Source organism: Camelus dromedarius, chromosome 3 (assembly GCF_036321535.1).
Source record: "Camelus dromedarius isolate mCamDro1 chromosome 3, mCamDro1.pat, whole genome shotgun sequence".
Lineage (NCBI taxonomy): Eukaryota > Metazoa > Chordata > Mammalia > Artiodactyla > Camelidae > Camelus > Camelus dromedarius.
In genome coordinates this window covers 96228926-96241430 of record NC_087438.1, presented here as the reverse complement: position 1 = coordinate 96241430, position 12505 = coordinate 96228926, and the positions used below count along the sequence as shown (strand labels likewise).

Below are 12505 nucleotides of genomic sequence, written 5' to 3'. Positions count from 1 at the left end.
GTGTTTTCTGTGTAATTTTAAAGTTGGGTAAAAAGTTGAAAAAAGTGGCACCTTAACACAATAAGATTCTGGTTTCAGGAAAATGGTGGGGTGTCCCCAATCTCCATATCATGAATTCCATAGTGCCCTGGTTAGAACAAATGCTTACTCTCGAAATTCTTGTTGAGTGACTGGCTGGTAGTCGTCTTGAATTTCTGTAGAATAATACTTTTTCTCAAGCCTCTCTTTCCATTTTTTCATCTGCTCTGCACTTTGAATCTCCTGTCAAGTTAGAGGAAAAGCATAATAAGCTGCAACCTTTAAATTTTTCTCTGTTTCAGGTCTATGGCACACAAGCATCACAGGGTTGAGAATTTTAAACTATTCTTTACTCTCCAGGGCTGTGATTTTGAGCCCTGCTGGCTTTTTGCTCTGCCTGGTTTTTGGACCTATGCATCAGCAGTCACTTCCGAGGACCTGGTGTTAAAACGGTTTAGCAGAGTTAGGGAATTTTTAAGTTATAAACATCAGCTTATTCTCATTCACTGCCCCTTCCCCTCTGCATCTCCAGCTGAGTTTCTTTTTCTCGTCTTTCTCCATTCTTCACTTGGCGAAAGCCGAGGTGTTCTTTTCTGTACTTCTGTTCTTCAATGAAGCAAGTGTACTTCAAAGTACTTTTGGGGGTATTATTTACCCTCCCAGTTGCTTCTCAGCCAGACTCCTGCACTAACAATAACCCATCTCCTTTTCATAATAATTACTGCATCAATCTATGTACTTAACTCTGTCCACATCCCCCAAAATAAGTTCCTCATACCAGAAAATTCTTGCTGCATCCTTCCCTGATCCTAAAGAGTGCTTCCTGTGCTTTGGCCCCACTGCCCATCCGTTTTTCTTTTAGTGTCCAATTCCCTTTTTCTTAGCTTTAGAAAAAATGCCATGTATGTTGTGGAAAATAGGGACAGCCCTAGGAAAAGAGGAAAAGGAGACAGTGTACCCAGATATGATTCAAAGAATTTTCAGTAAATGAGTATGGTACTGCCCTGCTTCAGCAGTAACACTAGGTAGTAAAGTGGATCTCTGTGTAAGGGTTCTCATTACCTTCCTCAGAGAGAATGGTGGTGCCTAAGTTCAAATGTTGTTTATGTGGTAAATGATTGCTGTTCTGGGCAGAGAAACTGTGCCATATCAGACGGTGTTTGTCTTTAAACCATCATATTTAAACTAACATATCCAAAGTAGGAAAGGATGGTTTTCAATCTTTCTAGTTTTATTTTGCCCACATGACAGCACCCATGTTTTGGCATATTTACTCATAAGCAGTTAAAGCTGTGGGCCCCACAACCGTTTCTAAATGACCAGGTCTATTATAATATGGATGCCTTAATAATATGGGTTGAGTAGACTATGCCTGGTAAACTTTATTCACCCTTCAAAAAACCCATCTCAACCATCACTTTTTCTTTCTTGACGTTCATAGGATAGTGATACCTTTTTCCTCATAGGTAGAGCAGCAGCTCTTTACTTTTTCTGTCTTCCAATACCTATGTAACCAGTTCTTCGTAATAATTTTTCTTTGTTTGAAATACATAATGTGGTTTACATTTTCCTGACTAGGCTCTGACTGACACATGTAGCTAGTATGTCATTTGGTCAAGTGTGTTTTTGTCTTTAAGGAATGTTTTAAATTTTTCCTTATCTCAGTTTTAAACATTAAACATCTTTAATTCCTGGGCACTTTCTGTTTTGTTGCTATTAAAAATAGATCCTTCTATTAGAATTTTTAATGATTTACTTGATGTTCGCATATATGACATGACTATTTATATAAATTATTTTTTCCTACTATTTTACTTAATCTCTTTCTTTTTGTCATAATTTTTCAGTTCATTGTATACCTTAAAAACTTCAGAGAAAGGCTGCTTTCTAGAAAGTGTGTTTCTAAAAGCATAGACCCTATGGAGCTGATGCCACATGACATTGGTTCTCTGACCTCAAAGGTGCCTCTTCCCGTTGTGACTGTAATGGAGGGACTTCTGCCCTGAGGCACCAGCAGTGGGGTGGCTGGGAGAGGCATCCCAGGGCCAACACTAGAGGATCTAAGATCTGTAATCTCCGGAGACACCTATGGGGCCCTCTGCTGGGCTGCACGTGCTGTGTTTTTGTCTGCATGATTTGGGATCATTGTACTTGTGCCTTCTCTTCCCTTTCACCACTATACAGGATTATCCACGTTTCCACTAACCCCCTCTTTGACGTCCTCTCATTTATCCTGGACCTTCCGGAGCCCTGTAAAGTATATGTAGCCCCCCCCACCACCACCACTTTGTGTCCAGTTGCCTCCACCATGTGAGGCCTACTCCCCACATGCTCTTTCCCAGGCTCTGGCTCTGCTTCCCTCCCCTTGCCCAGTGGTGCAGTCTTGGTAACTGGTGACAGAATTCTTCATTATAGTCTTCAAGAGAATCGTATCTCAAAGAGCGGTAGTTTTTACCTCTTCCTTTTCAATTCTTGTACTTCTGATTTATTTCTCTTACTTAATTGTTTTGGCCAGTCCCTCTAAATACATCCTTGTCTTGTCCTTGACATGTCCAGTGTTTCCCTATTAGGTTAGGTGCTAGCTTTGCGTTGAGATAGCCTTGTTTTTATCATATCAAGGAAGTGTCCATTGATTCCTGTTCTGCTTTGTTTTTCCCCTGAAGATTAGATGTTGAATCCTACCAAATATCCAACATCTATGGAAAATAATTATGTAATTTTCCTTTTTGGATCTATAAATAGAATAAATTATGTTAATTAGTTGATTACATAATTTTGAATCATCTTTCCATTCTTAGGATAAACTCTGAATCATGATGTATTTCTTGGATTCTGCTTGCTAATATTTTATTTAGGATTTTTGCTTCAAGATTTATAAATGATATTTTCTTTTTCTATTTGTTTTTTGGGGGAGTACAATTTTTGCCTGGTTTTAGTATCACTGTATAGTTGCTTTATAAAAATAATTTGGAAGTTTTCTGTTTTCTCTTTGCTCTGAAACGGCTCAAATAGCTTAAAATTATTTATTCATTAAAAATCTGGTAAAATTCTCTTGTGAAACAATCTGGGTTTGATTTATTTTGGAGGTAGCTCTTTGATGACTATTTCTTCTGTAGAATGGATTTGTTTAAGCTTTTTAAAATCTCTTCTGCATTCAGTTTTGATAAATTTTATTTTCTTAGAAAAACTATCCATTGCATTCAGGTTTTCAAATGTTATTTGCATAGAGTTATACACAAAAGTCTCTTAGTGATTTTTTTTAGGTGTACAAGATAATGATTCATTGTATGTATATATTGTGAAATGATCACCACAATAAGTCTAGTTAACATCCATCACTACAGTTATAGATCTTTTTTCTTGTGATGAGAACTTTTTAAGATTTACTCTCAGCGACTTTCACATACAAAATTTGGTATTATTAACTATAGTCACCATGATGTAGATAATATCCCCAGAACTTAATTATTTATAACCAGACGTTTGTCCCTTTTGACCACCATCCCCCATTTCATTCACTCCTGCCTCTGGCAGCCACCAATCTGTTCTCTGTATCTTTTTGTTTGTTTGTTTAGATTTCACGTATAAATGAGATCATAGAGTATTTGTCTTGCTCTGTCTGAATTACTTCACTTAACATAATGCTCTCAAGGTCTATCCCATATTGTTGCAAATGGCAGGATTCCCTTCTCTTTTATGACTTAATAATATTTCATTGTATATATAGACCTCATTTTCTTTATCCATTCATCCATCAGTGGACACTTATGTTATTTCCATGTCTTGGTGTTTCTAAATAATGTTGCAGTGAACATCGGGCACAGATATCTTTTCAAGTTAGTGTTTTTGTTTCCTTCAGATAAATACCCAGGAATGGAATTGCTGGTAATCTTATGGTAATTCTATTTTTAATTTTTTGAGGAACTTCTGTACAGTTTTCCATAGTGGCTGCACCAATTTACATTCCCACCAACAGTGCACAAGAATTTCCTTTTCTCCACATCCTCGCTAAGACTTATTATTTCTTGTCTTTTTGATGATACCCATTTTAGCAGATTTAAAGTGATAGTCCTTTGTGGTTTTGATGATTCCCCTGATGGTTAGTGATGTTGAGAACCTTTTCATGTACCTACTGGCTATTTGTGTGTCTTCTTTCGAAAAATGTCTATTCAGATCCTCTGCCCATTTTTCAGTTGGATTGTTTGTTGTCTGTTGAGTTGTATAAGTTCTTTATATATTTTTCATTTATTTATTAACCCCTTATAAGATACGTGATTTGCAAATATTTTCTCCCATTCCTTAGGTCGCCTTTTCATTTTGTTGATGGTTTCCTGTGCTGTGCAGAATCTTTTCAGTTTGATGTGGTGCAACTTGTTTATTTTTGCTTTTGTTGCCTTTGTTTTTTTGTGTTAAATCCAAAAAATTATCGTCAAGGCTGATGTCAAAGAGGTTACCACCTATTTTTTTTAAAGGAGTCCTGTGGTTTTAGGTCTTACATTCAGGTCCATTTTGAGCTCATTTTTGTGTATGGTTAAGATAATGGTCCAGTTTAATTCTTTTGCATGTGGCTGTCCAGTTTTCCCAGGACCACTTATTTATTAGACTGCCCTTTACCCATTGTCTTCTTGGTTCTTTTGTCATAAACTAATTGACCACATATGCATGGGTATATTTCTGGGCTCTCTATTCTGTTCTATTGCTCTATGTCTATTTTTATGCCAGTATTATTTTATTACTGTAGCTTTGTAATAAGTTTGAAATCAGGGAGCATGATGCTTCCAGCTTTGTTCTTTCTCAAGATTGCTTTGGCTGTTCTGGGTCTTTATGGTTTCATGCACATTTTAGAATTATTTGTTCTAAGTTTTGAAAAATGCCATTGAAGTTTTGATAGGGATTGCATTGACTCTGTAGATTGCTTTGGGTAGTATGGATATTTTAACTATTAATTCTTCTAATCCTTGAGTGCAGAATATCTTTCCGTTTGTTTCTGTCTTCAATTTCTTTCAGTGATTTTTAAAAATTTCTTCTGTTACTTGATTATTTCCCTTATTGTAATTTCTTTTATGTTTTTGCTTTCTCTGTTCGTTGGCTAGTGGTTTCTTTTCACTAGTCTCTTCAAAGGACCAGCCTTTTTATTTACTTATACTACTTTTTCTTTATAACTCATTAATTCTACTTTTATCTTTTTTCTTTCTGTTTATTGTTCTTTTCTAACTTTTTGAGTCATGCTAAAATTAATTTCAGTGTTTTGATTTTTATTGATAAATTTAAGTTTATTAATTTTCCTCTGGGTATTCTTTGACTATTTCATAGATTCTTCTATACTATGTTTTCATTATTTTCTTTTCTAGGAATTCTGCTGTTTCATTTTGTATTTCCTCTTTAAGAATTATATGATGTTAATTTTTTTCTTGTTTAAAGAATCTTTTCATTTTCAATTTATTTTAAAACTTCAGTACGTCGTTTTTATAGAATTTTTTCTGTATTAACTACTTCTTGGAATTTATTGAGGTTTTCTTTGTGGCCCAGTATATCTATTTTCATGAATGGGTTTTTGAAAAACAGGTGTGTCTCCTGAGAGTACAGCATTTAAGACATAACTGTAAGAAGACTTCATTCATGTTTTGTATTTTTTTTAATCCTTTTCCTTTTCTTGATCTGTTGTTATCTATTTTTAGTGTATTCCTGCCTGTTTCTCCTCTTATAAGTCTAGTAGTCTTTACTTTATGGAAATTGATGCTATATCACTTGGTACATAGATAATCCTAACTATTAAAGTTGATCTTAGCCTTAATTAAAAACCCTCATCTCATTTAGAGCTTTTTGTCTAGAATTCTACCTTGACTTATATTGTGTCCCCTTTTGCTTGCCTTTATACCTTTGCTCATGCTTTTAAGTTTTAGGTATATATTTTAGCACAGAATTGAGTGTTGCTTTGTGATTCAGTCTGATTTTTTTTTCTTTTTAAGTAAATTAAGCTTGTTTTTACTGATATGTCAGATATATCTGGTCATAGTTACCTCATATTGTTTTAAGGTATATTTTAAGTCTTTTACCATGTGGTATATTTTCTGTTTTCTTTTTTGTTTTGGTACTTCTTTCCTTTAGGAATGTATATTTTTTGTTTTGGTGATTTGTCTTCGTGCATGTATCTTATTATACATCCTGGGTCTTCTTTCTTGTTTTGGTCCCCTCAACAAGGAACCAACCAAGTTCAACAAAAAAATTAACTTTTAATTTCTTCCTCCTCATCTTCTTCCCTTCTACCCCTCAAGTATATTTAATCATAATATCATATTTTGTTGTATCTGAGAGATGGAGTCTATTGTAAGACCATTATACCATTATTTTATGTACCACTTATGGAAAAAGTGCTGCCAATTAAAATACAGCACACTGTCAACTGTAAGGGACATCTTGATTTCAGAGATGTTAAAATGTGAAAAAAGGTTTTAAAATTGATAAAACAGTATTTTTCTTACTATCTACTACTGTGCTCTTAAGTGTGCTAAAGTGTATTCTTTTTGATTATTAACTCAATGATAATTCTTCAACTTTTTAGCTATTACATATTAAATAATCAGGTGTTGTTGTTGTTGTTTGTTTTTTTTGTACTTTATACCTTCTCTCACCATTCTTCCTTTTCTGAAATTTCCAAAATTATTTCTTGTTTGGCTGAAGATGATTCTCATATAGAATCCTCGGGAATACAACAGTATTCCCGGAGTTCTTACATGTTCAAAGATGTTTGAGTCGTTACATTTGAAGCACAGCTTTGTGTGATATAAAAAGTCCTGGCTTACATTTTCTTTCCTTTCATATATTGTAAATGTTCTTCTCTTGATTTATAGTGTTGAATATTGTTACGCTAATAAGCCTATTTTCTTTTCCTTGTAAGTAAATTCAAATTTTGCTTAGATAAGTCTCAGGTTCATTGTAGGTAGTTTTCCCCAGGTACACAGTATGTCTTTCAGTTTACATTGTCTTATTTCAGAGATGGCTTATTGAATTATAGTTTTATTTTTTAAAAGAATCTCAAACTTAAAGAAAATTTAGAGGAATGATACAAATACTCTTTTCCCCTGAAATATTTGAAGTTGCCAGCACAAATACCTTATGGTCCCTGAATACTTCAGTGTATATTTCCTGCATTCAAGGACATTTTCCTTTATAGTCACAGTGCAATCATTAGACTCAGAAAATTGATATTGATAGATTATTACCATCTGAATCCTCAGTCCCTCATTCAAGTTTACACATTGTCCCAATGATGCCCTTTAGAGTAAAAGGATCCAGTTCATGATTATACATTGTATGTACATATCTTTTAGTCTCATTCAGTCTGGTGTAGTTCCTCAGCTTTACCTCGACTTTTATGACCTTGACACTTTAGAAGAATAAAGGCCAATTATCTTGTAGAATGTACCTGAGTTTCTTTTTGTGTGATGTTTCATGCTACACATTTTTAATGGGATGTTACACAAGGGATCCTGTGTCCTTTTAGCATCCTCTTAGGTGGCATATGATTTCAACTTGTTCTAGTACAAGTTGATTAAGATGGTATCTTCTAGACTTCTCCACCCTGATTTTATTCCTTTTCTTTTTGTAATTAATACAAAAATTAATTTTGTGGAGAGGTATGGAAATGTCCTATTCTTCCTCAGACTTTTATTCATGTATATGTTTAGATCAGTATAGAATCCTATTTTACTCAATGGGTTTAAATTAATATTCATTATAGTGCGTAAGTATCCCCAGACTTGGCCTGTGGGAGCCCCCTTAAGCTGTCTTTTGTCTTTTTTTTTTTTTTTTTTTTGACTTTTTGTTCTTTTAACAGATCTCCATCATTCTTCAAGCACCTGTACTTTCTAGTTCTGGAATGAACTATTTCCAAGGAGTCCTGGTTCCTTTAGAGGAGAATGGTATTTGAAAACCAAGATCTGGAGACTAGTTGTGTCATTGCTACTAGGATGTCATTGCTTCTAGCCTTCTCAGTGGACAGAAGTAGAAGATACATACATACACACATCTACAATTCTAATCTGACATCACAAGATTCATTTCAACCTTCAACCTTTCCATTTTTGTAACTCCCTTATCTGATAATGAGAAACCTCACTCCAGTATATGTTCTTGCTTGCTTATTCCAATCTCCCAACCCTGTTGTCCTCTTTCTCAGTTTATTGAAGAGTGTGGGACAACGAGAAGTAGAGCAATGTTCTGTTTTTTTCACTTGGGTGGTAGTGGTATGTGGAGGTTTGCTTTATTATTATTTCTTAAATACATATATGTTTAGTCATTTGTTGAATATATGTTATAATTTTGAAATATAAAAAATCATTAAAGTGATTTATCACATTAATGATTACAAGAGAACAATATCATCATCTCAATAGAGTATACTCACTAAACCTTGAGTAATAATCACACAGTGAGAGTATACCTGTAGGTCCAGGGTATCTGGCTGAGAGTACCAGTAAGAGAAAGGAAGCAGCTGGAATGCAAACAATTTGTTCTAATCAAGAAAAGATCTAGATTCTAGCAGAACTTTAGAGGTGGCAACTATACTTGAAAAAAGCAAATCATTCAGTTCTTAACCCGAACTTTTTTGTAAGCATATGTCTAATAAAGCTATCACTTTGAGAAAATTAAAATCTTACTTTTTCGTCGAAGCCTTCTCTTCTAGCTTGTTCAGCCAAATCTTTTCTTTTCATGCTGAGAATATAAAATAAAAATTAGAGGCATATGATAGTAAAAAGGGAAATGACAGCATAAAATACAACTAGATCTGTATTAAGGATTTGAATTGCATTTCTGTTCTTTCTGGTAACCCTAATTATTTGGAAAGTGTCGTCATTAATAAGTACTCTGGAGTATCATATCTCTAGCTATAAAGAATGTTATATTATGTCCCACTGCCAGAGGTCTGGGTTTGGGAAGGATTTTGACACCAAAATGACTCAGTTTCAAATGTAAGTGTATTCTTAAATATTTTGTGTAAAAACAATGCATTTAATGTAGACTAAAATCATTTCCTGCCTTTTTAGAGCGACTTTGCTGTTATGTCCAGCTTTCTGTTATAGCTTTTTCTGAGTGGCATGGCATGCCTTGTATTAATTTTAAATTAGCTTAGAGTTTCTTGACACTCAGAAATTAGGAGGTACTACTGGGTGTTTTCACAGTGTGTTTAGATTCAGCACATTGAATGGTGGTTGTTTGGCAATCAAAACTTTATTCTATAGTAAGTCTCTATTAAGAGCTTTAAAATGGTAAGTTAAAAATTTAAGGAAAGTCATCTCACCTTTTCTTGTCTTCAGCCTTTTGAGATTTCTTTAGTTTGAGTTTTTCGATAGCATTTTTGTAACGCTAGACATAATTTAAAATAGTTTAAAAGTTCATAAAAACTATATTCTGTATTAGCAATTTTTAATCAAAGTAAATAGGAAATACTTGACTCCAGGGACTGCTGCTCTCAAGAAATGTGGAGGCAAATGCTATGATTATCCTTTCACCTTGTTGCTACTTATGGTTTCTGCCTGCTTGTGAAAAAGCAGAAAGGATTCTCTAGTGGGCATCATACTTGAACTTGAAAAAAAAGTATCTTTAAAAAATATTAACATTTATTACGTTAAGGATGTTAACACTTTGATGCATATAACCAACATCATAATCAAGAGATAAAAAATGAAAAACCCACAATTAAGCTCATCAGGGAACATATTAATAGTTTTCTTTTTTTTCTTGGACAGAGTTCTTAAGCCCCATTAACCCCACAGCTGTTAGGACCTTTTTTGTGTGAACGGGCTATGGTTATAGCCACAGTTACGCAGAGATGGGCAAGATGGTACACCCATGACTCTGCTACAACTCAAAAGTGAGGTAAGTGTGAGAGGACAGAGAAGACTCTACCCTGTCAGGGAGAATAGAATGTCAGCGAGTGAGCAGAGGGAATATTCCTGGAGGGCCAGGGAACGACATGAGCAGAGGCCCAGAGGAGAGAGTGAGAGCAAGCATGGTAAACAGCACTTTGCTCAGAACATTAGCTGGGAAGTGCAGTGCTGTAAACAGAGGCATAGAAGGTAGAAATTGTACAGTTAAACGGTAGTGAATAAACATAGGTCGGGGCTTTGAAACTTGAGAAGGCTCTTGAATGCCTGAGTAAAGAATTAGGCCTTATTGACAAGCACAAGGAAGATTTGAAGAATTTTTAACAGGGAAGTGATGTGATCAAAACTGGGTTGGCACAGGAAAGAGGCTAGAACACTTAAGTATTGAGGGCCCTGCTGTAGTGGTGGCAGTTAGAATTCAAAGTGTCCTTAAGTTCCACAAATATGAGCAAAAACTACAGAGATGAACTTGACACAGAAGCCTTGGCAACAGACCATATAAGGGACAAAGGAATAAAAAGCTCAAGGTTTTCGAGCCCAAGGTTACTGAGAAAAGTGTTGCCATTAACAGAAAGTGAGGAAGATAAGGCACATGGAGTTCTGATTTCAGATTGTTTATAGAAATACTAGCATCTAAATTGAAAACTTTTGGAGGGAAGAAAGTTTTATAATATCCAGTGGTGCTTTGCCTTTAGTAGATAGCTCAATAACATTTTTTAATGTCATTTTCTATCTGTTTTTTATTGAAGTATAATCAGTTTACAGTGTGTCAATTTCTGGTGCACAGCATAATATTTCAGTCATATATATATATATATATATATTCATTCTTTCATATTCTTTTTTCACTATACATTACTACAGGGTATTGAATATAGTTCCCTGTGCTATACATAAGAAATTTGTTTTTTATCAATAACTTTTTGACATATTAAACTCTGAAATAATTTTGGCCACATTTTTAAAGCCAGAGAGCATTTTTTCCTAGTAGTGAAATAATATAAATATGAGTAATACTGGACCAAAACAAACAAAAAAACCCCAAATCACCTCCCTACAAAAACCCCAAACCTGCTATCACTTGGAATTTAAGTGTTATTCAAACTACAAGAGTGTAAACCATCTAAGGTTGGTCTTAGAATTCTGATTAGGAGAAGAGTTTGACGTACCTCTTTAATCATTTTGCCAACTTCAAAATCTGGGCTTCTGCCTATTGAATAGTCAGCTTTTACTTCAGAATACGTATCATTAATTATTGCCAAGAACATGTTCTGGGGAGAAATATTCAAATAAATAATTATTAAAATAAAAATTTAGTTTAAATGTTAATGACTTTGACAAGTGCTGGGATTTGTAAAATTATATTTAAATTTTAAAAGTATCTCATATGCTCAATTATAGAGATATGGCTGTGCAGACTATATATAATATAGTAGAATGAGAAATGTGTAGTGTGTAAATATGGGCAAGTAGGTTTATGGTAAATGAGAAAAGCAGAATGTAAAATAGTGTATATGAACTGGCTACTTATACATATTATACATTAATTTATTAATATTATATATCAGAAGAAAACAATAATGTAATTATATGTTCATAAGGGTTTTTTTTTTCCCTTTAAAATTCTATAAAGCTGTTTAAATGCACAATTTTTCTAGGGCTCTTACAACTGCTAATGTCCAGATAACACAAACAGAATTGTGGAGAGGGTATTCTTACCCCCAGCCCACCTCTCCACCTTCTGCTGTGGCCCAGCTCTGTCACTGTGAGGACTCTTGCCCACCACCAGGGGATAACTGCTGTGCATGACAAAAAAATGTTCATGGAGGACAGTAGCAGAGCATTGAGTAGGAAGGCAAGGTTCCTTGATTAGGAAGGCCAAATAGACTTGTCCTGATGTGAGAGACCCATCTGGGGGGACTCCGAAAAATTGCAAAGGTGTGAGCTTTCAGCTGTAAGGGCCAAAAGCCATTGCAAAATGGGCAGAATATTAATGGCGTAATTCATACCCACTGGTATGAAATGTCCCAGAGTGGAGAGACCTGGGACATTCAAATTATATGTGTAAAAGATTTAGCACATTCTTGGCACACAGTAAACACCCAGATAGTAACAAATGTGATCACGTTCTCTATAGGATAACTTGGAAACATTTAGACCCTGGGCTAGAGAACCTGAATTACTAGAAATCCATACCATTCTTAATAATTGTAAAGTGTTCTCATAGCTAAGCAGTATAACTTTTCTGAATTAGTAATTATATTTTTCTGAAAAATATGAACAAAAAGGGGAATATATATATATAGTCATTCTTACCAGCAGGACAAAGAACACGAAAAAGATGAAAGTGATGAAGTAAATGGGTCCCAAGATAAAATTGGCTTGCTGAATACCAGCAAAATTAAAATCTCCAAGAACAATTCGAAATTGTGCATATCTTTTATGGGAATGAAGAAAAACATTAGAAAACATTATAAACCTTCTTACGTACATGACAACTGATGTAGGTTACCACTTTGTCTAGGAAAGTATCTAGCTGCATATGGCATGTTACCTGGGTTTAGTTTTGTTAGCACAAAGTTATATAAAACTGGATGTAG

General features: G+C 34.6%; 2 protein-coding genes across 2 annotated transcripts in view; one reads left to right on the top strand and one right to left on the bottom strand.

The window, feature by feature from the left end:
- The window catches only part of FAM13B (family with sequence similarity 13 member B), a 100864-nt gene extending 92222 nt beyond the window's left edge, over positions 1-8642 (top strand). Inside the window, exon 27 of the transcript XR_010380369.1 lies at positions 7856-8642. The gene's annotated coding sequence lies outside the window, so the exon portion shown is untranslated. The remainder of the gene's footprint in view (positions 1-7855) is intronic.
- The window catches only part of PKD2L2 (polycystin 2 like 2, transient receptor potential cation channel), a 29647-nt gene that overhangs the window by 383 nt on the left and 16759 nt on the right, over positions 1-12505 (bottom strand). The window contains exons 9-13 of the mRNA XM_031441848.2: positions 12222-12342; positions 11075-11176; positions 9320-9384; positions 8679-8733; positions 149-261 (exon numbers count right to left, since the gene is read on the bottom strand). Coding sequence (XP_031297708.1) covers positions 149-261; positions 8679-8733; positions 9320-9384; positions 11075-11176; positions 12222-12342 — 456 coding nt within the window. The remainder of the gene's footprint in view (positions 1-148; positions 262-8678; positions 8734-9319; positions 9385-11074; positions 11177-12221; positions 12343-12505) is intronic.